This window comes from Cebidichthys violaceus, unplaced genomic scaffold (genome assembly GCF_023349555.1).
Source record: "Cebidichthys violaceus isolate CVI_PGR_0920_01 unplaced genomic scaffold, fCebVio1.0.p SCAF_28, whole genome shotgun sequence".
NCBI classification, from domain to species: Eukaryota; Metazoa; Chordata; class Actinopteri; order Perciformes; family Stichaeidae; genus Cebidichthys; species Cebidichthys violaceus.
The window spans coordinates 1,409,182-1,437,144 of NW_027176461.1; the positions used below are offsets into that span (position 1 = coordinate 1,409,182).

Sequence of the window (27,963 nt, forward strand, 5' to 3'; positions counted from 1 at the left end):
AGATCACAAAATGTTAGCGTATACACACAATCTGCATATTTCAAATGTTTTTATTTTAAATTAATTTATTTGTCATTTTCAGTTAATTTTATCTCATTACATGATTATTCTAACTGATTAAAACTGTTTTTATGCAAATATAGTTCCAGCTTCTAAAATGTGACTATGTCTTGGTTTTCTTTGTCTTCTGTGACGGTAAAGTTAATCTCTTTAGGTTAGGACTGCTGGTCGAACAAAACAAGACATTTAAAGACGTTTTAAGTTTGGAAGTTTCAATGGGCATTTTGCCTTCAGGGCCATCAAATGTTCTTCACTTTCTGTAGCAATTCAATCATCAACACCTGTATCCACTTTTTTAAAAAACATTCATTTTTAGGATGCTATATACAGTGTCTGTATGTGCACACATGTTTATTTGCGCGTGTCTGTGTATGCATTTTTGTTTTTGTGTTTGCATACATTTATGTTTGGACATATTTTGTTTTTATCACTTTATGTCACTATTTGTTGTGGATCTTTTTATACGCTGCTCTGCTTTAATAGTTGTCTGTTTATAGCTTTAATTTGTCTTGTGATGCATGAAACATTTGTTTTGAAAAGTGAAATATAAATAGAATTTATTATTATTATTATTATTATTAATGATAATATTTGTTGTTCTATTTGCTGCCATTGACTAGAACCAAAGGAGAAAATAACTGGCAATCTGAAATGTTAATTATTGCTTCTTGCAGCCCTATTCTTATGGAGGATGAATCCCTTCATTTTACTTGTATTTAATAACACTCACATTTAAGGATATTAGTGGCACCAAGCAATATAAAATCCCGCTTTCCTAGTGCAGTGTCCCTTTAATATGCTGTCATATGACAGAACAGCCTGCCCCTCTGCTGGTTTGATCCCTCCCGCGCCAAACTGAAGCCCAGTCTGGATGATGGCTCAACTAAACTTCCCCAAAACTCACCCAGTCATCTCAAAGTTGATGGACTGTTGACATCGTTGTCAGGTAAATTGCTGTTTTTGATGCTTTAACATAATTCAAAGGCAGCAGATCGGTTTCATGTCAAATTGGCAACTATCCTAAACTACAAACTACTGCATATGCTTGTTATCGTACCTGTAATACAACCCAATCATACTGTTGTATACCTGTAGACGCGTTAATCTAAGATTAAGAAGAAGACAGCTGAGAGTTTTGACTTTAAAGTGCAGGCGCTTTGCGTAACGGGTCATGACTGTATGACGTAATCGTGGAATTGTTCACTGACCCTCCGTCAAATCACTACTGAACTCCAGTACTTTTGAAACTGCTTCCTCTTCCCTCTTCTTCCGTTTTCCAGCTTCTCCTAAATAGTTTTGTTCTTATTCTCTCCCATGTTCCCTACACGCACAGTTATGCTTCCTGGGTTAGTTTACATGTTTGTGCTCTGCATCTATATGGAAAGCAAAATGGCCCATAATTCATCTGCATGTTTTCTTAATATATAATCATGCTTTAAATGTTATGACATCATGTTAATAACAGCCGTTATAATATGTATTATGACCGTATTAGCTATATGCAGATATGTGGCCATGCAGCTTTGAATGGAAGCATAATGCATTCACTTAGAGAACAAAAAATATTTGCCTTTTTTTTTGTTATTGAGATTATTATCTCAGAATTCAGAAAAAAGTCTTCTTGGGATTTTTTTTATTAACGAGATCAGTTGCATTTTTAGCAATTGTCCACATAGCATATCGGTTCAACTGATCCTGGACACCGCAACGTCTAGCAGATCGGAATGGGCATTAGCAATGGTTCTTTGGGCCCTCGATCACCTTGATGATATTACCAAGATACTGGTGCCCACAGATATATTAAGTGTCTCTTGAAACGTGTAACAGCATTTAACAACAGCTGCTTACAAATCCTTTGTCCCTGTTTCTCTGTTTGCATGCAGTGACAATACATTCCTTTGGGAAGAAGTTGTTTCACTAAAATTGCATGCACCTCTTTAGTACTGGGGTTGCTCTGTAAGTGCTAGAGATGGATATTATGAAATACGTTCAAATAAGATCAGAACTATCTGCATGTGTAGACAACCCTATATGCAAGTGTTTTCCCCCCATTGTTTTACTTAGCACATTATGCACAAATTAGCAGGATTGTGTTGGTGGTCCACTGACAATACTTTGCAGTCTAGACATGAATAGATTAGTTTGATTAGTTCATTTAGTTTGACAGTTTATCTGTGATTTTTTTTTTTTGTGTGTTCTTGTTTTTGTTGTGAAGACAAAAGAAAACGGCACTAAAGCATTTTTGCATTTTCAAAATGATGTGGTCTATAAACAGAAATGCATTTACAGAATAAACATTATATTAGTCATGACATGGGATATCAAAATAGCACATAAACACTGATGCATTATGGGCCATTATAAATGAAGATAGGCTGTAATTTCTGTAAGAACTGGTGCTCTCGGTCTGTTCAAATGTGGTTGCTGATGCTGATGTATGTATTTTTTTTTCTTCAATTAAATCACAGTTGCCACTGCTTGGACCATAAATGCATCACATCCTGCACACTGGAAGATTTTTACGAGGAAACAGCTACCAGACAGTGAGTGTTCGAAACAGCAGAAATAAAGTAGCTTGTATAAAGTGGATATAGGTTACCTTCATTTGGCAGCCAGCATTACGCAAGCAAAGCAAGCATTTGTTTCATCACTACATTGTAGCATTTAAACATTTTCTATATATTTTCTGTTTTCCTTTTACGGGCCCGGCACAAGTGTTGCTCTAGCTTTGCCAAGATGATGCGTGCAGTGTGTGTTGACGTACCGGGAGGACCAGAGAATTTGCTGCTGCGAACTGTCTCTAGACCTCAGCCTAAAGGTGGAGAAGTCCTAATTAAAGTTCATGCAACTGCCCTCAACAGGGCGGACTTACTGCAGGTACAATACAAATGTACAAGCGCAGCACAATCTCCTTCCTAAACATATCTATTTTCCAGCTGTCACAATCACCTGACATAGTGCAATAATGTTTTTGTTTTCCACAGAGGCGAGGATTGTACCCGCCTCCCCCGGGTGAGAGTGACATCATAGGCCTGGAGGTAGCTGGTACTGTGGATACTCTGGGTCCGGGGGTGAAAGGAGGCTGGAGGCCAGCTGACCGGGTCATGGCCCTGCTCTCTGGAGGAGGATATGCAGAATATGTTTCTGTGCCTGAGGAGCTTCTAATGCCCATCCCCCCTAATCTCACTCTCTGCCAGGCTGCTGCGATCCCGGAGGCCTGGCTCACTGCTTTCCAGCTGCTGGTTTTCATAGGTACATACACGTACACACAACCATGTTTGCTATTTAGTTTTTTTATTTTATCAGACTGTCTCGTTAAGATTACGATCTCTTTTCCAAGAGACACCTGAGAACAAGAAACATTCACAAGAACACAATCATCAAAACAGAAACAACACAACAATAAACAGGAATAAACTGTTACAAGAATCATAAAAGAACACCAGCTAATAAAGCTTTAAAATCTCTTTAAAATGCAAGCTCTGCAGCATTCCAAGTTGCATAGTACCTGAAACCAGTTCTTCCAACACCACAGCGTACATGAGAGATTCCTGAGGATAATAGTTTTTATACTTTACAGTAGAGTGGAATTATGCCATCTCAGTTTTTGTATTATTTTTAGTCTAAATGTCTGTTTGTGTTTCTTTTTAATTATTTAATCTATTGAGTATATATTCTTATTAAATCCCCTTACATAAATGTATGGGGTTTAAAACTGCATCATAATAATTAAAATAATTTAAGTTGTAAATTGACATTCCTGAAAGAAACAAGACTCATCATGTGCTGCTCTCAGCAAGTTAAAACTAATACAAAAAATACCTGCAATTACATGTTTATCCAAACAAATAAATGTGAAGATGGTGAAGTATTATTTTCTGTTAGTTACCATACCTGTTCCCTCTCTCTATAACTAACAAGGAGGTAAATAATAAATTCTGTTCTTGTGTGTTGTTGCCGTCTGTCTTCACTGCCACAGCTCAGGTGAAGGAGGGTGAAGTAGTTCTGGCTCACGCTGGAGCCAGCGGAGTGGGAACAGCTGCTGTTCAACTGATCCGTCTGTTTGGTGCCGTGCCCGTCGTTACTGCAGGAAGCCCCGAAAAACTGAAGATGGCTGAGAGCCTGGGAGCTGCAGTGGGGTTCAACTACAAAGAGGAGAGCTTCGCGCAGGGAGTCCATGACTTTACAGGAGGTGAATTGTGTCACTGTATAGATGGTTCAATCCAATTAAGAACAAGGTGTTAGTTAATCTCTTTCTGACTTCCCTACTCTCTGGGGACTGAAAATCTTTTTTTAAGAAAAGTTACAAATAAACATTACTCAAACAGGAGGAAATCATGGATTTGTTGGGGACTATGAATGAATACATATTTGGTGCAGTGCTACAGTGCCAGAGTTCATCATACTGATTAGAATATTAGAATAAAGAAGACCAAAAAGTGGGTCAGAGGTTAAAGTCAAAGCCAGAACTGCAGATTAAATATCTGAATCCTGCACAATTCAGTTCACTAATTACTATAATTTCACAGGCAAGGGAGCAAACGTCATCCTGGACTGCATTGGCGGCTGTAACTGGGAGCAAAATGTGAGCTCTTTAGCCACCGATGGCCGGTGGGTGCTGTACGGCACCATGGGAGGCCGGGCAGTCGAGGGAGATCTGCAGGGAAGACTGCTCTCCAAACGAGGCCACTTGCTCTGCAGCCTCCTGCGCTCTCGCAGCCTTCAGGTGAGAATTCAAGCAGAAACAACACACCAGCTGTGCTTCTTCGTCTCTGCTTGTGAACATGCTGACTCATGTCAAAAGTGCTGACACACCTCCTGTATTTGCATTTGTGTATCTGAGTCTGATTCCTGCTTTGTATTTTCCATTCACAGTACAAAGCAGACCTGGTGAAGGCTTTCTCACACAGAGTGTTACCGTGTTTCTCAGACCAGCCCGTCTCCCTGAGGCCGGTGATTGACAGCACATTCAACCTGGAGGACATCGCAGAAGCTCACAGGCACATGGAGGCCAACAAGAACACGGGGAAGATTGTCATCAATGTGATTCCACCGAATCAGGAAACTCAGCGATTAACAGCTGCAGTAATTTGAACAGAAATGTAACATGCTCTGAAATACATTTGATTTATGTCAATGAATCTTACAGCACAGCACAGTGTTAGTTGCAAACAATTTGTCTAACACAAATGTTGATCATGATTTTAAATATGCCTTATAGTCAAAAATAGTTCTTCTGTAGTGTCACGACTAACCACTGCTAAATGTTTATTAGTATTGTGTTCATACTGGAGACCGACACTGACTCTCCTCTTCACATATATTATACAAAATAATGCTATAACATATTTTACTAAATATTACAGAAAACCATTAAAAGACACCTGTGGTAAAAGCAGAGTTGTTCTCCTGTCAAATATATTAAAATTATTTAATGAAGGCACGCTGAAGCATTTGCAGTTGTATTATGTCAACAAACATAAAAATGAATGCGTACAATTTACAAATTCTATACAGATTTAAATTCCATACAGATTTTAACACTTCCAAATATCCCATAAATCATAATTTCCCATCTTTATAAACTACTTTAATAATCCCCAGTAGAGGAACCTTTTACAATTTGAGCTTTGAATCTTTGCATTTTAACTAATGTTGTCAAATTAATGTAGTGTAGTGAAAAGTAAAATAATGGTTTCCAAAATGTAGCAGTAGTAGATGCATAGAGTAGAAGAATAAAGTAGCATAAAATTGAAAGTACAGTACTTGAGTAAACATTGGTATTAAAGTAATTACACCTATGTAATACATTCAGTAGCGCACACAAAAAAGACAGTTAATGATATCATATAATTATATATTGTAATCATAGATCTACCACCTTTTACACATTATGTATTAATACATTTACATCCTGCGTATTTGGAACGCAGCACCGCGCGCATCAAACTGACGTCATAGCACCAATAAGACTTCTTCCTGTCTCGAGCTTCCTGCTTCGCTGCTAAAGTTCTCCTAATGGGATTTGCTGCGGGTCATTAAGAGAGGAGACTGAGTACCAGCTTTCACTTCATGGATCAAACTTCAAGACAATACACGGACACACTTCGGACTCTATGATTCGACCAAAAACAACGATATTCATTCGTCCTGGAGGTGAGATTTAAACACCTAACTTCCTCCTCATGCTAAAGTTAGCTAAGTCAGTTAGCAGTTTGTGGTGACTTTACCCCGCAGTGTTTAACAAGTAAAGTCCTGTAACTAAGTCCTTACGTAACTAACGTTAACTATAATTATATAATCAACAATGTCTCCCAGCGTAATTGCTTTACTTCACGCCATTAAAAAGTACTGTAGTTGTGTGTTCTTACTATGGATGTATTTGTGTTTTCTTTCCACCTGTGAGTACAGTGAATTGCAGGCTTTCATTTATTTATTTTACTTTTACCATTTTTTAAATTTTTTTTTAATTAAGAAGCATTCATACCATAATGTTACAGGACTGGCACATAACAGATACAAAATGAAGAAATGAGGCACAGCTTTCACATGAAGAGACACACTATGCTGAAATGAAATTATGATGTGATAGTTGTTGTATACATGGATCTGATCCATGCCCAGTGTCCCTAATTCAGCCATTTCCCCACAGTTATTATCCACTCAAGTAGAACAATTTCTTCCATTTCTGCAGAAGAAGAGTCTTTGCATCGGTACAGTGTGCTTTACTTCCAGAGATCAGAGATCTCTACATGGAAGTAGAAGGAAGGTCAACCCCGACCCACATAACCATGGTGGCCTAGTTTCCTCACCAGCATTATAAGCGATTGAACCACTTCCTTGTATTGTTAAAGACTTTACGAGCAGATATAAAAGTAGATTTGCTGACACCTGACTACAATTTCTGCATTATGCTCCCCAGATTAACAGTATTTTGTTGCATTCCCGTAAGCAATGCCGTTTAGTACCTGTATGAGTTTTACATTTGGGACAATTTGGTGAAATACCTGTTTTATACTTACTATGTATTAATAGTATGTATGATACTGTATTGAAACTCTTTATATTGTATTTGTGTTTATTTTTCTCAGCTTCCAAATCCTGAAACATGGAGGACCCAAACAGACTTCAGCGTAAAATGTCAACAGCAGGAGACAGCCTGTACAAAATCCTGGGACTGGAGAAAGGAGCAACTCCGGAAGACATAAAGAAGGCATACAGGTGTGTTCATAAAGATAAATGAATCTATCTATTTAGCTGACGCTTGGTATCCAGGACTATATTAAGTCATAAGTATTTTTTTTTCATTAATTGAATATATATTTATTTATAAAATTACAGTTTCTTCTACCAATGACGTATATTACGATAAGATATTAGTGCATGTTTCCTGATTGTAACCATAGGCAGCCATTGTTAGTTGTTGAAAAAGGGATCTGAGGTCCTGATGTACAACTCATGTGGTTTAGATTGATTCATAATGTCTTGAGTTGTGGAGTAGCTTCTAAGGCGGCTGCATATTATTCTGACCCTCACTCACTTGTTTCCAGGAAACTGGCGTTGAGGCATCACCCCGATAAGAACCCAGACAACCCGGAAGCTGCTGACAAATTCAAGGACATCAACAACGCCAACTCCATCCTCAGTGACGAGAACAAACGGAAGATCTACGACGAGTATGGATCCATGGGACTCTACGTGGCCGAGCAGTTTGGGGACGACAGTGTCAAATACTACTTCCTCATGTCCAAGTGCTGGTTCAAGGTGAGAGGCGACGTGGTTTTAAAAGTGAAAATTGAGCGACTGTCTGAATGAACATTTTTTCCTTTTTGTAATTGTGTGTTTAGTATTCATTCCCTTTTCTTTGGTGTTCAGACCCTCGTGGTGTGCTGCAGTATTTTCACCTGCTGCTGCTGTTTGTGCTGCTGCTGTTTCTGCTGTGGGAAGTGCAAATCCTCAGAAGAAGAGGACAACTTTGCCTACATGGACCCCGAGGACCTGGAGGCAGAGATCAGAGAACAGGATGCAGGTGAGGAACTTTGCTCTTCTGATGGATATCTTCCGGCTTACATAAGAAGCTAAATCAGTGGGAAATCACAAGTGTTTAACTTAGTATTTTAAAATATTTCCTGGAGAAATTAAAGATTGTCAATATGAAAATGTAATAATACATGATACAGTAATAATCTGAAACAAGACTAACGCGTCACAGTGACCTGATCATGCATTATAAATATTCCATGTATAGTGTTTACTGTGAATACCAGCAAACTGACTTTAAAAATCCTTTAAAGGAATACTTTTTTGTTAATTTGTCAATCACGTTGTTTTTCTCGCAAGACTCCGCGATGAATGGAGAATCTGAAAACGGAGTAGATCTACGATTAAATAAATGGAGGCCAGGTTTAAAAAGCTCAAAACTATATGACTCTTTACAAACTGTCACACAACCTGTGCAGTATAATCCAAGTCACTACTTCCCAAACACATGCATGTCCTCCAAAGTCGTATTATTTTCTCGCACAGACTTGGAGATGCATGAGTCGTCAGTTGCAGAAAGTGTTTTAAATCGTAAGATTACTGATGGAAACAATTCTTTGCTGGAAAGTGAATAGTGATGGACGGATCTGGTGACAAATTAAAGTTGCTAGATCTTTGATCAGCAACTTATTTTCTGATTTCTCAGTGTTGTTGTTTGCTCCGTGAGCCTTATAGTGAACATTCATGCCTAATGGAGATTAGCAGTCTTAAAATAACAGTTGCTTATGTAAACAGACTGTCATTGTGAATGACAAGAGGTATTAGTTCACTGCAAAACCCACATGTTGGCACCATCAAAAGAAAATGACCCAATTGTACGCTGATTCTACCAACTAGCACCCCACCAAATATTTACTGACGGCAAACTTCACAGAGAACAATGACGATCTTTTTTTGAACTGAATATAAGAGAGAACCTGCGTCTTCCTGTTTGTGGGTTTGCTCAAGTGTCACATTTTGTTTCACAGCAGGAGACCATGTAATAGTTATTCAGCCGAGCTCTGAGCCTTCAGATAGCGCTGGCACCTCTTCTTCAGGTAAAGTTCACCTGTCCTCAGCTGCTCCGTGCCGCTTCACCAATCTGGCAGAACATGAGTCGGCGTTTCTGTTTCCTCTCAGAGGAGTTTCGGCAGCTTCTAACGGCTCTGTCCCGGGCGTGGACTGTGTGTTTCGCATAACGCACTAACATTTCTCTCTACAAGTGCTGCAGGATGCTGTTATTCTTCTTTCCCTTGTTGCTTATTAATATCTTTGGTTGCTTAATAATATTTTTGCTTGCTTATTAATATCTTTGCTTGCTTACACTTATCACTGTTGATAATGTTATCGATGTTGAGCGCAGTGGAGGAAAATGGTGGGTTAAAATGCTATTGCTAAATATCAAGAGCAGTGGTTCTCAATCTGAGAGTTAAGATCATTTCAGAGTAGCCACACAATTATTAATCTGATAAGGGAAATGCATAATTCTATTATCATCCCTATTTTGGCAGTTATATAAATATTCAAGCAATAAACTAATCAAACAGTCTTTCCTTTGAACTGTTCAAAGGTTGAGAACCACTGATCTTGAGTGACTGCACTTTATGGAAGCTCCGAAAAACAATTCTGCTGCTTATTTTTGTTTTAATATTTGCTTCACTCTCCTTCTCCTCTATGCTGTACAATATGTAAACTAATGTCCGGTATTTGAGAATATTTTCATGAACTTGTCCTAGTTTGACATGCTTCTTTTCACCACTATGCTATTTTTCAGAAAGGGTTTGTTTTATTGTTAATCTTTCACCCGATGTCGTTGCTGGAAGACGTATTGAAATCCTTTACTTAAGTGAAAGTAGAAAATGAACAATATATACCTGTAATAAGCTTTGCTCTGTTTTGCTGGGGTTTTCTCTGGGAAATGAATGAAAGTATAGACACTTAAAAAATTCCCCTTTTTCTTCACACCTCCAGGGGAGAATGCACCGATCGTGATTCAGCCTCATGCGACCAACGACGCCTCGTGAACTAAGTGAGTGGAGTCCTGATGAAACCACATCATCATCAGCGAAAGATGAGGAGGATAATTATGGCTTTGAATGTGGCAGACATGCAGAAAAAAGCGATTTGATTGTGCCATTTTATTTGTATATGTGCCAATTGTCTTTGATCCAATCTCATATTTATTTTTACTTTTTAAATAGTGGGTTGTACGTGGACTGCAGTGACAAAGCCATGCAGATCAAAGCTCTGGAATAATTAGTTTTTTTAATGTGCACTTTAATATCTTAAGTTCGTGTTTAAAATCCTAAAGCTGCCATGACGGTCTGAGAATATTTTTGGCTGAAGGTGGCTCTTGGGTCAGAAAGGTTTTAATCATTTTTTTTTTTAAAGCAACATAAAATGCTGGTTCCCAGTTTTTAAGAGGCCAACCACTCGGAGACTTACGCGGTGTTCAGTCACACTGTACATAGATGCATATTGTAGAAGCAAAGGGCTTATTGAAATGATGTACAGTATATTGGACTTCAACTTGTGTTCACTGTTGTGCATTTGCGTGGCAGCCTGTAAATAGCTCCATGACAGGCTTTACAGGAACGATTCAACATTTTGGGAGAAACGCTCATTCACTTTCTTTGTGAAAGTTAGATTTCGGCTCGTGACTCTTTACATCATTGGACTCAAGGCGGTTGTGTGATTGCAGAGCTCCCTGTGTGAGTCCTTCAAATATCTATGAATTGACAATAAAGCACCATATTCCTAAAGTTGGGTTTAAACAAAAGACTTAATGTAAGTGTCCATATCTGTTTGATTTTTTCAGGCACTTTCATGTTAAGCACTAATTGGAGGTTTTGTTTTGTAATTATGACTTTGTTTGACTTGAGCAGCATTGACAAGTCAGAATAAGCCAGATATGACATGAATGTGACAGTAGGTGAGAAGCTGGAAATGGGCGGTAATTAGCCTAGCTTAGCATAAAAGCTGGAAGCAGGGGAGAAAGCTAGCCTGGTTCGAAAATCTACCTCTAATGCAAACTTTGTTTCGTCACTATAAGGTTTCAAACCTGCGTTAGTTTGACACGCCCGACAAAGAAGTCCTGGGCGGAGGGATACGTTATTGTTAATAATTAGTTCCACAAAACCACAGATGGATTGAGTTTCACTTATGAACACGTTGTGTGTTGTTTGTTCAGAGGTTTTCATAGGCAGACTTTGTTACCTTTACACAGTCAGGCTAGCTGTTCCTTCCTGTTTCCAGTCTTTATGCTAAGCTAAGCTAATCGCCTCCTGGCTCCAGCTCCACACTAACGCAACGCAACGCACAGACACGAGAGTGGTATCGATCTTCTCGTCTAATGGTCGTAAAGGAAACAAATAAGCGTATCTCCCAAAATATTGAACTAAATCTTAGATATAATAGTAGTACTGTTGGTTAGTTCACTGTACAAAGAAACAAACGCACGGAATGAATTCTTATTGAGGTACTGAGAAAGCTCTTATAAAACTTTTCTGAAAAACACTTTCCCGCACTTGAATCTAGAACCAACCACTTACTGATTTGATTCACTGCCAAATATTACATGTTGATGAATGTTTTCAGACGAGTCGAGGCCTACTTTTAATGACGATGATCTCTCTGTGGTGCATGAGATGATTTATTGCCCGTATGTGCCGTGAAATGATGCTCAATGCAGGAGTCATGTTTTTGTGTAAATTCAGAGGTGTATTTTTGATATACTCAGTCTAGGTTTTATGACTAATTGAGTGTATATTAAGAGAACGCCTTAAATTGTCTTTTGTCATGTTTGTATTATATTTTGTATTTCTGCTCGGTGTAGGGATGTACGGTTTGTACATTTATTACAAACCTAAATTGTATATGTGCATTATTTTTAGAATTGTTTTTCTCAGGTGACTTTTACAGACAGTCTGACTAGACTGTGTTTATATACATTTTAAGCAAACCCAGAAATGTATGTAAAGTCAGTTTTGTATACTTGAGAAAACTTCACAAAAGTGCCAGAATATATTTTAGTATGAGTTATTTTTTTTTCTTCAGGTTTGAATTATTTTGATCAAACTTTAAAAAAAGATAAATCATATATTTAGTTTTATCATCTCAACATTCCCAGGTATTTTTCCAATCTTTCAACTTTTCCATGTTTTCAAAATATTTGTTTCTGTAAAAGTAATGTCTGTCTGATCAAATAAACTTTGGTGATACTGGAAGTGTCATACAGTTGTCTCGTAATTTGAACATTTTGCCGTTAGTGACCAGCACCTCTGAGCTCAGTCACCTGCCATTGGCTCCTGTTGTGCTCCACCTCTGAGAGATAACGCGTGTTACAGCAGCTGGCGAGTTGTCCAGCTTCACTTTAATATCAGTTAAAGTAAAAGGGAGTCCCTGAAGTCTAGTCACCTGAGGATATGGAGTTATCAACAGAGAAACCTCTGATTGAGACTCATCTGGAGCCTCTTAGATTGTATGCTATTTTTTTTACATTCTCATATAAGCTCAACGTCAGATTTAATTTAATTAATCTCTTAAATCTATTATAAGTGTATGTTTTATACAGTTCTGTCTTCTCTCAGGGCGAGCTCTCCAGAGGACAAATATTCAGACTCTGCATCAAAGTCTAGTGAAGACGCCTCCAGCGTGGACGGCCTGTGGCAGCCCGACCGGCTCTGCCAGGAGGCGGGCTCCATGTCGGCGGCTGAGAGGGACGAGAGACGTTTGGCCAGAAGGAAGCTTTACGTGGCCTGCGCTGTCAGCCTCGTCTTCATGACCGGAGAGGTGGTCGGTAAGATGAAGAAAAAATCATTGTCATATCTGATTTTAATCTGCCACAAATGTGTCAGATATGAATATTACACTTTAGTTTGTCATTCACTTAAATTGCAAATTTTGAGATACTTTTACTTTACTTGAGAAATAGTTTACTGCTACTTTATACATCTGCACTTCAACATTTGGTGTTGAACTTTTTACTATTATCTGAGAGGTATGGTTTTATTGTGACTTTGCATATAAAGATTTCATAACTTAAAAGATGCGATCACTTCTATAGATGGAGAAAATTGTATAAATATGACCAGGTACAACATATAAAGGCTTACTAAATCAGCCAATATCGGCTTATTGAAGATCTGTTCCAGATCATTTTATATGAGTAATGGGAAATATCATCAAATCTGGGAAGGAAGACCAGGGAGTCTGTGGCAACACAAGGGAACTTCTCACACCTCAGTACAATAGAGACCTACAGTTAATCATACAAGCTCATCAAAAATATACAAAAGAAAAAGAACACGTTTATATACACCCTAAAATGTATCTTAGGGTTTTCTAACCTGGTACACACTCCTCAGTTCACTCACACTCTCACACACACTCACATACGCGTATCTCCGTCTCCTGCAGGTGGATACGCTGCTCACAGTCTGGCCATCATGACGGATGCAGCACATCTTCTGACTGACTTTGGCAGCATCGTGATCAGCATCTTCTCTCTGTGGATCTCATCCAGGCCTCAAACACACACCATGACCTTTGGATGGCATCGAGCAGGTGAGATCCAAACCCACTTTGTTGGAATCATTCGTTTAAAGGAATAGTTTTTGACATTTTGGTGACTTCCCTGAGCTGCTTTCTTTCTTAGATCGATGTGAATCTTATATTCGTATATATATCAAATTGTAGAGAAACTGACATCATGTCGACTGAATTTGTTTCTGGGAGTTTACACTCTACAGTTACAGGGTATTTTATAACCTTATTCAAGTATTTTTAGATACAGCATATTTATATTTTAAGGCACAAAAACATATAGTAGTCACTATATCCCCAGCAGGGGTGTGGAGAAGGAATTGAAACAGCATTTAAACCTCAGGGCTGAGATTATTTTTTTTACAGTAAATATATAGATTAATGAACAATTAAAAATACTAATAACTTAATTGTTGGTGTCTTTTTAATCTATCCTCAAGTACTGTATATTTTTATACTCTCCTTCAGTTTGATATTAATGTTTTTTACTGTCTGCCATGTTATAAACTACTTACTAAAACATATATTTATAGTGTTTGAGTTGTTAAATTGTTTACACTTATTATGAATATATGTATGTATTTATATGTGATTATTTTGCCCTGGTTTTCTTTGAATGACTGCAACGTCTACTTTTAGAGAATTGTACCATGTTTATCGGTGTATAATGTATGATATGTAATGTATGATATCATTTACACATTTTCTGTGTCATTATTTTGTGTTTAATAGAGATTCTGGGCATGCTGCTGTCAGTGATGTCTATCTGGGCTGTAACAGTGGTGCTGGTCATATCGGCCATTCAGAGGGTCTCTGACGGAGACTACGACATCGACAGTCAGATCATGCTCATAACTTCAGGTTGCGCTGTGGGGGTCAACGTCCTGTGAGTATGAGGAGCTCACCGTCATGTCATTCCATCATGTCATCCACCACCATTTGGTCAGCAGTGATCAGACGCGTCTCCTTAACAAATAGTTCTGACTTTGTTTTATTTAGGATGGTCCTGATCCTCCATCAGTCTGGAGCCTCACACGGCCACAGTCACGCGCTTCCCGCCAGCCGGCTGCAGACGCACAAACGGCGTAGGGGGAGCGGCCACCATCACGGCCACCATCACGGCCACGGCAACGCCAGTGTGAAGGCGGCCTTCATCCATGTGGTGGGAGATCTGGTGCAAAGTGTCGGAGTCCTGCTGGCTGCCACCATCATCCACTTCTGGGTCAGCGTCGGCCCAAAGCGCTCTGCTTACATGCTCACAATGACAAGTTTAACATAGTGATGCTAAGCTAATATGTTTAATAATGTTTACCACGTTCACCATCTTAGTTCAGCATGCTAACATTTGCCAATAAGCATTAATTGAACATTCAACTGAGGTTGATGGGCATGTCGTTAGACGAGCAGGCATTCGGTCGTGAACCAAAGTATTGGACAAAATGGATGAAAAATCATAAGATTCACTCAAGGTCCACTTACTAGCCTTTTCCAGAGCTTTCAACCACATGTCACAGTCTTGTGCTAAGTTGTCATCAATTAGGGAACTTCAGTCACGTTATAACAGGTGGTCGTGTGTGGAGTGGGATCGTTACATCACATCTCCGTAAACGTACTGTCAATTTTATTTCATGAGATCTGAGCGAACTCTGAGCGCTGATGATGACACTATGAGATCCTGCTGAAAGCTCAAAAAAAGCTTGTAAGTGTAACTGAGGTGAGGAACAACATGAGTACAGTATTGGCAGATAGACTAACATATTGGCACTTTGGGTTTTTTTAATAACATATCTTGAAAAGAAGAAAAATATCCAATAACACTAGTATTATCCTTTAAACACGTACGTTATAAGAAGACAAACTGGCAAGAACAATGTATCAATATCCTCTAATTTACTGAAACTGGGTGCAAGATGAGTGACAACTCGGAGGCCCAGACAAGACAGTTTGTACATTCAAGCTCAATTATATAGTTTATTATTTGTTTTAATCACATTTGTGTATTCCCCACAGCCTCAATATAAAGTAGCAGATCCGATTTGCACGTTCCTGTTCTCGGTTCTTGTTCTTGGAACAACACTTCCTGTCACAAAGGAGATTTTCAGAATCCTGATGGAGGGTAAACACATCTTCTGTGCCTGTGGCGACGTTATCGTTTCATCGACTACATTTTATTTGAACCAGTGTCGTCTTTGTTTTCTGCAGGCGCTCCTCAGGACGTTAACTTCAGCACTGTGAGAGAGCTGCTGCTGTCTGTGAGAGGAGTCGTGTCGGTTCACAGTCTGCACATGTGGAGCCTCAACATGACTCACTCTTTACTCTCTGTCCACATGGCCACAGGTAAAATCAATAGAGTCTGAGTGTAGGTGACGGAAGTAGATGCTCCTGAAGTTTAATACCTGTTGTAGACTATTGTCACAACATTTATCTGCTAATATATACATGGAAGAAATGGGGGGGAAGTCTTTAATACATCTGATATCTTAATTCAAGACTTTTTTATTTTTATTTTATTTTTACCTTTAATTATCCAGGATCATCCGGTTAAGATTAAAAATCTATTTTCAAAGGAAGTCATGTCTTTGACGGCAACATAAAATCTCCAATAACAGACACAAATAACAGACTTAAAAACAATCAGCAAAAAGTTTTTAAACTACATACAAATTTCACATTTTTGGTCTTTTTTCAACATACTTTATTATGACCTTTTTGCTTTTTTTCCCAAGATTACTAAAGTATTACCTTTTTTATGATTTTTTTATATATACTTTAGTCTGATATTTTTTACTTTTTATGACTTAATTTGATATACTTTACTATTACATGTTTTGACATACTAAACTATGCATTTGTTATGACTTTTTTCAATATAATATACTATGACTTTTTAGGATTTCTTTTTACTTTTTTTTATAACTTTTTTTGTCACGCTATACTATTTTTTATGATTGTTTTGAAATATTATACTGTGATATTTTGGTGACAAACTATACGATGACTTCATGGATTTCTTTCTGCTTACTATAATATGACTTACAAACTATACAATGACTTTTTTGTGACATACTACACAAACTTTTCAAGATATTTTTATTCCACATACAAAAGACAATCTATAATATGACTTTCGGCATACTATATGACTTTTTTTGAAGAACTGTTTTCTGACTCTGACATACTATACTATGACAATTTCGACATACTTCAATCTGATTTTTTTCAATATTCTTTTCTATGACTTTTTGTGACATACTACACTTTTAATGTAGTGGGCTTACATTAATGTGACTTTTTGTTTTGTACTTTTATTTAAATACTATCCTATGACTTTTATAATTTTTTTGGGACATACTATCCTATAGCTTTTTAATTCCTTTTTTACTTTTTGATGACATACTATTATGACATTTTTAAAAACAAATTTGTGACATGCTACTATGACTTTAAGGCATTTGTATCCTTTACTATAGAATGCCATTGTACACAAATACTTTCTAGCATACTATTGTGACATTTTTGTGACTACTGTAGCTTTTCATATTGTCAATGCATACTAACCATGTTTTTCTTGAATGTATACTATGAGTCAAGCGTTCAATGTAAAATAATTCATATTTAAGATGATTGTAAACAAGAACTTAAAGAAAGTGTCCTGTATTTGTCCTCAGAAGAAGACGCTGATGCACAGATAGTCCTCATGAAGGCGACAAAGCTCCTGCGCTCTGAGTTTGGCTTCTCCAGTGTAACAATCCAAGTGGAGCATTAAAAGGAAGACTGCTGACAGCATCATGACGGTTTACATTTACATCGATTTCTGCAACAATTTTTAATACAAGGCTGATAATTACCAGGTGCACAGCTATACTTCTGAATATATTCAAGATCTTAGAGCTGTGAATCTTTGATAAAACTTGTGAGTTTTGCTTATTCATTTGATTAAAAAAAAAAAAAATAAGTTGTCTTATTGCAGTCATTACACTGACACAAATGTTTATGAAGTAGCTGAATGTTTTCATTTGTATCTACAGTATCCTTCCCCGATATATTTATGACTATTACTGTTACAAACTTACTGTGGAGTGATTGGTTTTAATGTTTTGCACCTGTATAAATGCAACAAATAGAAAATGTTTAAATTTCCATGTGACTAGACACATTCAGTATTTGTATAACAGGTTGATAATATTCTGTGTTCATTAATTGTTGCTTATGTCTTACACCTTTGATAAAAAAAACATAATTTCAGAATCTGTCAATCATTTGCTGTTCATTTCTTTCTTTATAAATTGTATTTATTTTTACATGTATTTCAACTGTTCCAACCATACAGACAAGATTATTAGTTTGTACACAACAAATTCATTCAAACAAAATGTAGACCGTCACACATTACTTAGAAAAGCAATGTTAGTCTGGATGAGAGTCCTGGTCAAAATGAGCAATGGAATATGGTTTTGGAAACCCATCTTCAAGCTAGTTTGTTGCTGCAGGGCGTCCATCTCTCCAGTAGTTCTCATAGGTGTCCCGGAACATGTTCTTGCAGGGTATTCTAGCTTTGAGTTTAGAGCAGATGAGGAAGGAACCACCCATCTTGCGGTGAAGAGAGTACGTCTCCTCGGGGGGCGGCGTTAGTCGCTCCCTCAGCATCACAGGGATGAGGCCGTGGATACGCTCTGTGGTGCTCTGAGAGCCAAAGTCAAAGGGCTGCTCAGAAGAGAAAGCCTCTCCGAGGATCATCACCGCATCAACGTGGGCATTCTCCATCACCTTATTTTAGGAAACAGCAGTTAATCAAGAGGCTTTAAAGCAAAAGTTCTACATTTAGGGATATTCACTTTACAAACTTTAGACAACAAAATCTTCCAGCCAGCATCTCCAAAATTGTATTCTGTGAAATAATGCGTTTGAATAGTATGTCATAGTACATTTTGTCGAAAACATAAGTAAAAAAAAAAAGTGTCATAAAATAGTATAGTATGTTGTAATTTTTTTTTTTTAAGAAAGGCATAGTATTGTACATCAGAAAAATATACTATATATAATATGTTGAATAAATGCCAAAAAAGGTCATAGTATAGTTTGTCAAAAAATGCATGTTGTGGTTTGTCTTTATTACCTTTGACTCATATCCTGTGAGGAACTTCATGTCTCTGGATTTATGTAGGACAACTTCTCTGTTGTTATTAGCAGCTGCATTAATAATCTGATATGAGAAATTAAAGTGAAAAACTGATTAAAATGTAATGCCTGCAGGAAAATAAAACATGTTATGAGTCTCAATTACGGTTTTGAGTCATTTTAAGCCAACAGTATTGCTGACACCATGACAAAAATATATTTCATATAAGTTTAGTCATAAGTTGAGAAGCTTCTAATTAAAACAAATTCCCTTTCATGTCGTACCAAGATACATTTTCATGTTCTGACATATTTTCTTGCTATTACTATATATCAAATGATCTTGTTTTTATTAAAAACATTATATGATGGATAAATGATACTTTCACCATATCTGATTACAAACTTAAACAAACCAGATTGACCAGTCAATGATTGCCTAAATTGTATTTAGAAAACTCTTGAAAAAACAATAATTTGGTATGTAGTTATAATGTCGTAATGATGTGTCAAGAAACTTTACACATTTCTACAGCTTCTTACCTCGATGTAGGTGTCAGTGAAACTCTTATCAAATCCCCTCGTAGCTCCAAAATCCAACAGTGCAACCTGGAAACATGAAACAGAAAAACAGACGTCAGTGAGGAAGGGGGAAACACCAAACGGACCAACAGTGTACCCATCAAATGAGAGGATCGAGACAAACTGACCTTGTGAGCTTGGGGATCAAAGAAGAAGTTGGACCAGTTTGGATCGGTCTGCATGTATCTGAACTCAAAAAGCTCTCTCAGGCACAACTTCAAGATTTGCTCACAAATCTAGCAGAAGCAAAGGAGGAGAAAAAAATAGTGCTCCCTGTATACAGTACTGTATTATTATGCGTGTTCGGACACTCAAATATTGTGCTGACATGACGACAGGGTTTTAAAAAAGGTCTCTGCATTTGGCACATCACCTTGAACACTTCCAAAGGGGTCGTCGTATTTGGCAGTGCACTGGTCTGAATTCGTACCTCATTCCTGAGCTCCTGGGAGAGGTCGGTGGCCTTGTCCAGAGGGAAACCGGGCACCAGTGTTGTGGTGAGGACGTGCGGGCTGCTCAGCTCGTCAATCACATCAGGCACGTAGAAGTATGGGTGATCCTTCAGCAGCTCTCTGACACACAAACGGCAACAACACAGCAATAACAAATACAGCGCCATCATCAACTTGACAGCTGAAGTTCAAACTTGGCTCTTAAAATGAATATTTGGGGAAATGCGCTTATTCTCTTTCTTTCCTTCAAATGTTAGATGAGAAGATTGATATCACGCTAATGGTTGTGGGATAAATAATAAGTAAATGCCAGCTGGTTAGCTTAGCATAAAAACTGGAAAGGGGGGGGGGGGGGGGGGGGGGGGGAGATGAGAAGAATGTAGCCAATCTTCTCATCTAATTCTTCACAAGAAAGCAAATACGCACATTTCCCAGAATGTCAAAGTAGTCCTTTAAATTAAGTGTTTATCTTGATTAGAGCCTGAATGGACATTTTAATTAAAATACTGACCAGCTGTCACCAGCTCTAAACAGCACCACTACAAGATAAACTGATGGCCCAGGTAGAAACTTTAATTTTTTTTGGTGACGTAATGTAGTGTTATTCTTTCAAGCCTCTAAAAATTATTCATCATATCAAACAATCTGAGAGGGTAAAACGATTTTGATTGAACTGCTCACAACTCATAAATGTCACAGAAAAGCATTGCTTCACATTTAGAGGTTAAAAAGGCAAAAAAGGTTGTAAAGGCTCTCACGAATACACTATGAACTGAATCCCAAAGTCAGTGTGTGCACAAAGAACAAGTGTGAACAACTTACTGGAATTTTTTGGCACATTTGGCCTCTCTTATGTAATCACACTCCAGCGCCAGCTCACGGCTCATGACCTCAATGAGGTGCTCAGGAAACAGACCTGTAAAAGGAGGGCAAATGTTAGAAAGCTGAAAATCATGAAAGCTCCTGATGTGGGAGAGTATGTTGAAGAGGTTAGCAACACCAGACAATAGCAGCCGTTATAGATATGATAAAAAGCTCTCCAACAATGTTACCTTTAGGCAGCACGTTGCTTAAACTCAGAGCAGTCATGATATTATTCACGTCACTGTCGATACTCTTGGCGACTCCAGGGTACTGAAAGAGCAGATTTCATTGTGCGATTTCTTTTTTTTTTTTTTTTGCTGTATTTTGTAATAGTTGGCTTCTGTGTTTCATCTCCGTCCAAACGCTCCTCTCACCTGAATCTTCATGGCGACCTCTCGGCCGTCCTTCAGTCTCGCTAAATGCACCTGACCGATAGACGCCGCCGCAAACGGCTTCTCCTCAAAGTACTCCAGCTTGTCTCTCCAGTTGGGGCCGAGGTCACCGTCGATGGCTTTCTGCAGAGAGAAGATAAAACATCTATGAACTTGAGTTTAGCGAGTTTGTGTCGTTTATTATGACGCTCCAAACTGTACCATCATCTGTTTAGGGGGCATGAAGTCTGCACTCTGTCGAACACGCTCAAAGATTTTGGCCAGCTGAGGGTTAATGAAGGCGTCATCTGAGAGGAGGAAAATAAGAGAGGAACAGAGTGAAAACTAACCGTTATGCATGCTCTTGTGTTTTCATTACATTCAACAGTGAAAGATAAATCCCTGAAAATCTTTCAAAAACAGAAAAATGTGCTGTAGCTGGAAGTGTCTTGGTCATTTTGTACAGTGCAAGTGAAAACATAAAAGTATTAGCTTGAATAACGGAAAATTTGGTAGCTGTTCTGATCAATTATGTCACATAATCAGCAGGATGAGTTTTTGAGCACTTTAAGGACTTCATGTCTTTGTTGGCTTCAACAAGCGTTTACTGACCATGGACAATATCAACATGGACAAGAAGCTCTTAAAGTGTTCAGAGAATAAATTATTTGAACATCTAGAAATAAAATTAACAGTCAATTTCAGTATTAAGTAACAATTATCGATTAATCGTTTGAATAGGAAATTATGACATTTTACAGGTGAAATAAAAAAAAATTAATTTAAAGTCCACAGCCTATTACTAAAGAGACAAAGCACCGGCAGCCAATTTTTTGGGGGCAAAAACAAACTTATTTCAGGTAGGTTACATCTTTATCTGTCCAAAATGTCATCACTTTATCCTATTAGACATTTGTGAAATTTGGCATATGACTTCTTGAATTATAGCCAAAAATATCTTTAGTGAAGTCACAGTGAACACCAAATTCTAATCAGTTCATCCTTGAGTCCAGGTGGATGTTTGTGCCAAATATAATGAAATCCCCTCAAGGTGTTTCTAAAATATTGCTTTGACCACTAAAGTCTAATCAGTTCATCCTTGAAGACCAAGTGGACTCGTCGACATAAACATTTTATAAAATTGTTTGTCTCATAATTGTCTTGAAAAATACATAGTATGTCATAAAAAAAAAAAAAAAAAAAATCACGAGTTGTGTAAAAATGTCAGTTTAGTAGGTCATAAAACATTCATTAAAGTCTTATTTCTAATTAATTAAAAGTCTATTTATGCAATATAATTTTATCGGGTAGTATTTAAACAAAAACGTCATAGAAATATAATAGTATGTCATAATATAGCATGTCATAAAACACGTTATAACAGTATCATAGTACTGCATCGTCTCTATGGGAGGAGGGCCAACTTTGAAAGGTTTGTAAACAAACGACAATGTGCATAGCATACCTTCAACTTATCAAATACATTTAGTAGAGTAAGAAGGACAACATTTGCCTCTGAAATGTAGTGGAGGAAAAAGTAGCAGAAAATGGAAATATTCAAGTAAAGCACAAGTACCTAAAACTGTACGCAAGCACTGTACTTAAATGTAGGTGACTCGACTGTAATGATAATACATGAGAAAACAAACTAGAGAGCACGATGACTCTGTATAAATCCAGCTGTATAAAGTGTCAGTTGAGCCTCGGTACGCCTACAATAGCTCGGCTGGAATGATACTTATTGTGTTCAGCTCACGCGATGCTTATTTTAGGTGATGACATTTCCCTCTCGGTAAAGGAAGAGACATGACGAAGTCTTGTTGGGAAGCCGCAGCACCGGTTTGCTGTCTGTGTTTGGTGAAAGCTGAATCTTTACAGGCACACTGATACACATTCACTGTGAACATACCTTAGCAGTGAGTGAGATCGGTTTGGAATGAGATCAGTTTCTGAATACGAGACATTTTTGATGACACCTCACCTTGAATGCTGAGCATCTGTCCAATTTTGAGAGCAGCACCTCGGACTTTGCAAAGTGTTCGGACGATTCTTTGAGCGTTGGCTTCAGAGAGGAAGGCACTCGAGTCCAGAACGGATTTTGTATTGCCTAAAAAAAACAACAACAATTTATTAGATTTTGTATTTCAGCTGCAAATAAGATTGTTACTTCTATTTTTGATATTCATCTACTTAAATCTAATAGTAACGGTTATATACACCACTATCTATTAGCACAGGAACTTACTGTATAAATATACTGTTCATTATCTAAAATTTGAAGCTAATTCCATCCCTTTTTTTAAATGTTATGAAAGGCAAAACGTAGACTGAGTTACTTTAGAGTAATGTATACAGCCTCAACAAGAAGAGTGACCATGTTCGCCTTTCTAGTCCTCTTATTACCTTTCCCTCCTTGTTTGGGTTTTAGACTCTTCTTGGCCACTTCAGCGATCGCCCCAATGCCGAGTCCAACCGCCAGACCTGCAAAAAGAAAAGAATATATAAAGGTGACTAATAAACTCTTGTTCACTGACCTGTATTCAACACACTAATGACTATTATTGTCTGCCATTTAAATCCATGTTCTTCTTTATAACCGCGCTGTTTGAAAATGACCTCCGCTAAGCGGTTTCCACCGATGTTTCTGACAGTGATTAATGGTGAGTTGGGTGTGTTTCTCAGCGGGGATTTAGGGATTTGGGCCCCTGGCAACCCTGTATTGAATGAATGTTGGTATAAGCAGTGGTAGAAGTACAAGTAAGTTATGAAGTAAAACTATTAATACTGTACAGTAAAAGTAAACGTGTCTATTTCAAGTGAAGAGTGTAAGAGAGGCAATATCAGCACAACTAATGTCTGTTCAAGGTGGATCTTTCAATTCTAATATGACGCTGGATAGGTTAATGAATAATGAATCATATTTCAATTGTTATATTTAGTGAATCAAATCTGCAACGTAACCAGTAACATCTCTCTGCCAGGTATATGTAGTATGACAGAACAATGTTTTCCTTTGAAGTAGAAGTACACAGAAATGAAGTAGAATACAGTTGAGTTGCATACTTTTTTTACGTGCGTCAGGGCCTTTTGTGATTTATTTCAGGGTACAATGAATTAGAATAGTTACATAATTCACTACTCTTCTTATCTTAACATCATAATATAGCTATAGATGTGTTGGGCACTTTTAGTCGGGCTCCCAGGCTGCCTACTTTGCCCAAGAGGAAAGTCAGCCCCTGGTGTTTTTTTTCAATAAACCAGAGTGTATTCCGCTGTTTCTGACTGAGTAGCTGTAACTTGGTGTGTGATGCAACTATGTCACGGCAGGTCTGTTGTTCAGGACCCAAGGAAGCTCAGTTTCGAGTGTGAAGCCGTTTGTGTGAGCGGTTCTCGACAGAGCGGCAAGCAACAGCACCACAGGCGGCATCCAGGCCGCTCTGAACAGGCACTGCACTACAACGTGATTCACAAACTCTTTGAATCGACAGGAACCGTTAGAAAGGTGATGTTCAAAAACAATTGCCAAATTGATAATGCTATAAATGCCCAGTGATGCCCTCCTCTGCATCTGATAACAGCAGCAACAGAAAAAGTAAGCAGAGGTGGGTTTGATTTCAGGGCAACACTCGGAGCCTTTGAGAGTTCAGGGGCCATTCAAGTCCCTGACAGAAGTGGATTAAACAACAAACTAAACGACTAAGTGTGATGCTCTTTTGATGACGACATGTTTTATACCAGCTGGATTCTCAGTCAGGACTCTGGCACGTCCCCGAAACATTTTCTCAAGCTATTGACGTCACCACTGCTCTCCAGGAAGTGCCAGAGCTGCAAATGTCATCCGCACAACTCGAGTCAGCAAATTCAGATTATGAGTCATTATATTTTAAAACAAGTGAGGTCAACATTAGGTTAGTAAAGAAACATACAGAGAGGGGTTCCAGCTAATGTTTTTTTCTTCTTTTTTTAAATTATTGATTAATCTGCTGCCTATTTTCTCAATTAATCGTTCCATAAAATGTCAGGAAAACATAAATAATTACAATTAAGCAGGTTCCATTTTGGTATTTTCCATTGACCAACTAATTGACTAATAACTTCAGCTCTAACAGATAAAATACCTAGTCTGAACATTGAAAATGAACTAGAACTTGAAGGTATCCTGTGTTTATTTTTAACCGTTAGTAGCGTTATGGAGCAGTGTTTTCGTGCACTCGAGTGACGCGACACACCTCCATGTTAATGGTTTCACATTATTCCACTGAATTACATGTGCTTTGAAAATGTTTTATGAGGAAGAAACTTTTCTCCACGCAAGTTTACACACGACACGTTGCTGAAGGGTTTATTGGCAGAAGTTTTACATATTTACATTCACTACAGTTTCTTCTCTGAGGACTATAATGACATTAATGTCACTTTTCTTGTAAAAACATCTACCAGAATGCCAATAAACACACATACCTCCAAAATTCATCAGCCTTCCTATCCGTGTGACGGGCACCTTCCTCTCTCTGGCTCTGTCACTGAGCTGAAATACAAGAAAAGCACTAAACTCAAAAGGACAAAATACAAATAAAACTCACAACACTATAAATAACACACACACACACACACACACACACACACACAGATATAAAAGTGTTAGAGTGGATACCACTTGCTTATGTTGCTTGATGTCGGTTTTCTTGGTCTTTCCTGCTTTATCAACGTCCTCTGGCGTCAGACGGCCCACTGTGGAGTTGTCCTGGTTAAATAACCTTGTATGGCCAGAGAACAGCTGGCGGGACCAGTCCCCTTGGTACCTCATGTGCTTAGTGCTGGGTCGTCCACGGCAGGTCGCCTGTCCGCCGGTAACACTTCCTGTGAAACAAACAGTGGAATATCTGTGCTGCTGCGCTGCCGTGGCTCTGAGGACGCAGACTTCTCGTGGTTTGTTGAACGTCTCCTGGACGGGAAAACATGATTCATAAGAGAAGGTGTTAAAGGAACAGTTCAACATTTTGGGAAATAGGCTGATTCACTTTCTGAGAGTTAGATGAGAAGACTCTTGACCGTTAAATATGAAGCCACAGCCAACAGTTGGTTAGCTCAGCAAAAATCTGAAAAACCAGCACCTCTAAACTTCCCTTATTTACACGTTACATCTGATTTGTTTAATCTGCAAGAAAACAAAAGTGTAAAAAAGGACAAAAATGATGCCGTTGAAGTGTTCCTTAAAAATGTCACTAGATTTTAAAAATTGTTGCCGATTAATTTCTTATAGTGTTGATCCACTAATCTCAGCTCGAGATTACTTTTTGGATTCTGGAGGAAATAAAGTAGCTGACAACTTGAACTCTTCCATCTTAATCCGGCCATGACAGCATGACACCGAATTTGGGACACGTTTGACATTTGAGGAAGGTAAGGAATACATTTTACCATTTCAGGAGCGGCAATCAGTAAAATATGGAAGTAAAACTTTCCACATTTTTTGTTGTATTTCATAATCAGTGGTTACAAGATGTTAAATTGGGAAATAAAATAAGACAAAAGAATTGTTCTGAAAAATGACTTTTTCACTCTTTGGTGAAATATGGGACAGTTTACCCCTTCATGCCTTTATTAAGCATTCAAATAAAACTAATCAGAAAGGTTTAAATGGTAAAATCACTAGTTGGACGAGGAGTCACAAGTAGACACTGCTACATTTGAAGAGGTCAAAGTCAAAAAGGTGGAGAACCACGAGTCCCAATGTTGTTTTGGAAGATTTATGTTGAAAACACGGCACAATTGTATTTTTTGCGGGGTTTTTTTTGCCATAAACAGACTTTATAAATCCTCTCGACTGTGTCTTCTACTCCAGCATGGGCCGCCTCACAGCCCTGCTCACTATTGTTGGTGTTGATGAGGTGATAATGGCAGGAACTGACTCAGGAGGTATCTGGGTGGCATGTTGGTGAAACTCTATCTGGCTTTGCGGCTGCATGATGGTCAAATCACGGCCGACTTGCTCACCCTTGCTGATCCGGCAGCATGATGGAAGTTTACCAGTCTCTGGTTCCCGGTGCCGTGCAGGCGTCCTGGTGAGGCTCTGCAGGCCGCCTGCTTCATCCAGGTCAGACCCCTCCAGACCACCATGTCACCCGTCATGGCGCTGATGTTCAGATCTGAAGACAGGAACAACAGGGTGTCTGCAACAGGTTGCTTCTGGGCTGTGAGGTGAGAGGGAAGAGTGAAGGTGAGGAGTTAATCGGAGTCTGATCATCAGGTTACTTGTAGAATAAAGCACGACTCCAAATCCACAGCATGCTTAAAAAAACAACCTAATCAAACACTGATAAAAGTGCAATATTAACTTGGCTGTGTGTGATAAGAGAGCAGAAAGACAAAAATACATGCACACTGGAAGGTTTTAAAACAAACACGATACATTAAATAATGATTCAAATTATTCTCACACTGAAAAAATAATAAAAGTGACAAATAAGGGACATTTAACTTTTACACAACAACTTTAAAAATGAATAACAATGACAAATTAGGAAATTTAACTTTTACTCAGAATTTTAAATGAGTAAAAGTGACAAACAAGGGAACTTCACTCACCAACTTCACAACAGATCCCTCTTAGCTCCACGAGCAAGCAGTGAGCATCGTACAACTGCAGCACGAGCCGCCGTTCACCTTGATTTGACTTGACACGACTTCTCGTGAACACCTCACCTCAACGCAGCAAGACTCGCGACACGCTGAAGGACATGTCCGTTTTCCTCGAGACGAAGTTTAACAAACAAACCGGCCAAAGCTCAGTCGCTCGATCCGGGTATCAACAGACCTGCGCACTGGTTCCGCAAACTGTCGTTAACTCCTCAGGGAAGTGTGTGACGGCTGACATGCGCGCAAAGGGCGGTGCGTGAACTGCACACATGCTGCGTTCACGAGCAAATAAACTTGTAAAAAAATAGAAATAA

The 27,963-nt window shown here is 38.4% G+C and overlaps 4 protein-coding genes across 7 annotated transcripts; 3 read left to right on the plus strand and 1 right to left on the minus strand.

Moving 5' to 3' along the window:
• Positions 1-911: 911 nt before the first annotated feature.
• On the plus strand, positions 912-5,466 carry tp53i3 (tumor protein p53 inducible protein 3). Of its 2 annotated transcripts, none has more exons than XM_068721855.1 (7): positions 912-1,006; positions 2,529-2,603; positions 2,764-2,937; positions 3,045-3,312; positions 4,040-4,252; positions 4,590-4,786; positions 4,936-5,466. In XM_068721855.1, the coding sequence occupies exons 2-7, from the start codon at positions 2,550-2,552 to the stop codon at positions 5,152-5,154; spliced, it is 1,125 nt and encodes a 374-aa protein (XP_068577956.1). In that variant the 5' UTR covers positions 912-1,006; positions 2,529-2,549; the 3' UTR covers positions 5,155-5,466. The 2 variants fall into 2 exon arrangements, with proteins under 2 accessions (XP_068577956.1, XP_068577957.1); XM_068721856.1 differs by having other exon boundaries at positions 4,151-4,252.
• A 585-nt stretch (positions 5,467-6,051) lies between these two features.
• dnajc5gb (DnaJ (Hsp40) homolog, subfamily C, member 5 gamma b) lies at positions 6,052-12,311 on the plus strand. The gene is made up of 6 exons (XM_068721861.1): positions 6,052-6,216; positions 7,152-7,281; positions 7,611-7,824; positions 7,936-8,089; positions 9,069-9,137; positions 10,051-12,311. The coding sequence occupies exons 2-6, from the start codon at positions 7,169-7,171 to the stop codon at positions 10,101-10,103; spliced, it is 603 nt and encodes a 200-aa protein (XP_068577962.1). The 5' UTR covers positions 6,052-6,216; positions 7,152-7,168; the 3' UTR covers positions 10,104-12,311.
• A 160-nt stretch (positions 12,312-12,471) lies between these two features.
• Positions 12,472-17,879, plus strand: LOC137880469 (proton-coupled zinc antiporter SLC30A2-like). Of its 2 annotated transcripts, none has more exons than XM_068721853.1 (8): positions 12,472-12,559; positions 12,669-12,877; positions 13,498-13,644; positions 14,356-14,509; positions 14,623-14,845; positions 15,634-15,739; positions 15,826-15,960; positions 17,295-17,879. In XM_068721853.1, exons 1-8 carry the CDS (start codon positions 12,504-12,506, stop codon positions 17,387-17,389), a joined length of 1,125 nt encoding a protein of 374 aa, XP_068577954.1. In that variant the 5' UTR covers positions 12,472-12,503; the 3' UTR covers positions 17,390-17,879. The 2 variants fall into 2 exon arrangements, with proteins under 2 accessions (XP_068577954.1, XP_068577953.1); XM_068721852.1 differs by having other exon boundaries at positions 17,292-17,869.
• Positions 17,880-17,916: 37 nt separating this feature from the next.
• On the minus strand, positions 17,917-27,831 carry coq8ab (coenzyme Q8A, genome duplicate b). 2 transcript variants are annotated; one of them, XM_068721848.1, is made up of 15 exons: positions 27,599-27,831; positions 27,008-27,204; positions 25,665-25,955; positions 25,472-25,538; positions 23,414-23,491; positions 22,992-23,117; positions 21,233-21,318; positions 21,014-21,154; positions 20,828-20,909; positions 20,598-20,691; positions 19,697-19,895; positions 19,452-19,559; positions 19,285-19,350; positions 18,740-18,826; positions 17,917-18,390 (listed from the first exon to the last, which is right to left on the minus strand). In XM_068721848.1, exons 2-15 carry the CDS (start codon positions 27,140-27,142, stop codon positions 18,097-18,099), a joined length of 1,854 nt encoding a protein of 617 aa, XP_068577949.1. In that variant the 5' UTR covers positions 27,143-27,204; positions 27,599-27,831; the 3' UTR covers positions 17,917-18,096. The 2 variants fall into 2 exon arrangements, with proteins under 2 accessions (XP_068577949.1, XP_068577950.1); XM_068721849.1 differs by having other exon boundaries at positions 17,918-18,390; positions 19,754-19,895.
• Between the last annotated feature and the right edge of the window lie 132 nt (positions 27,832-27,963).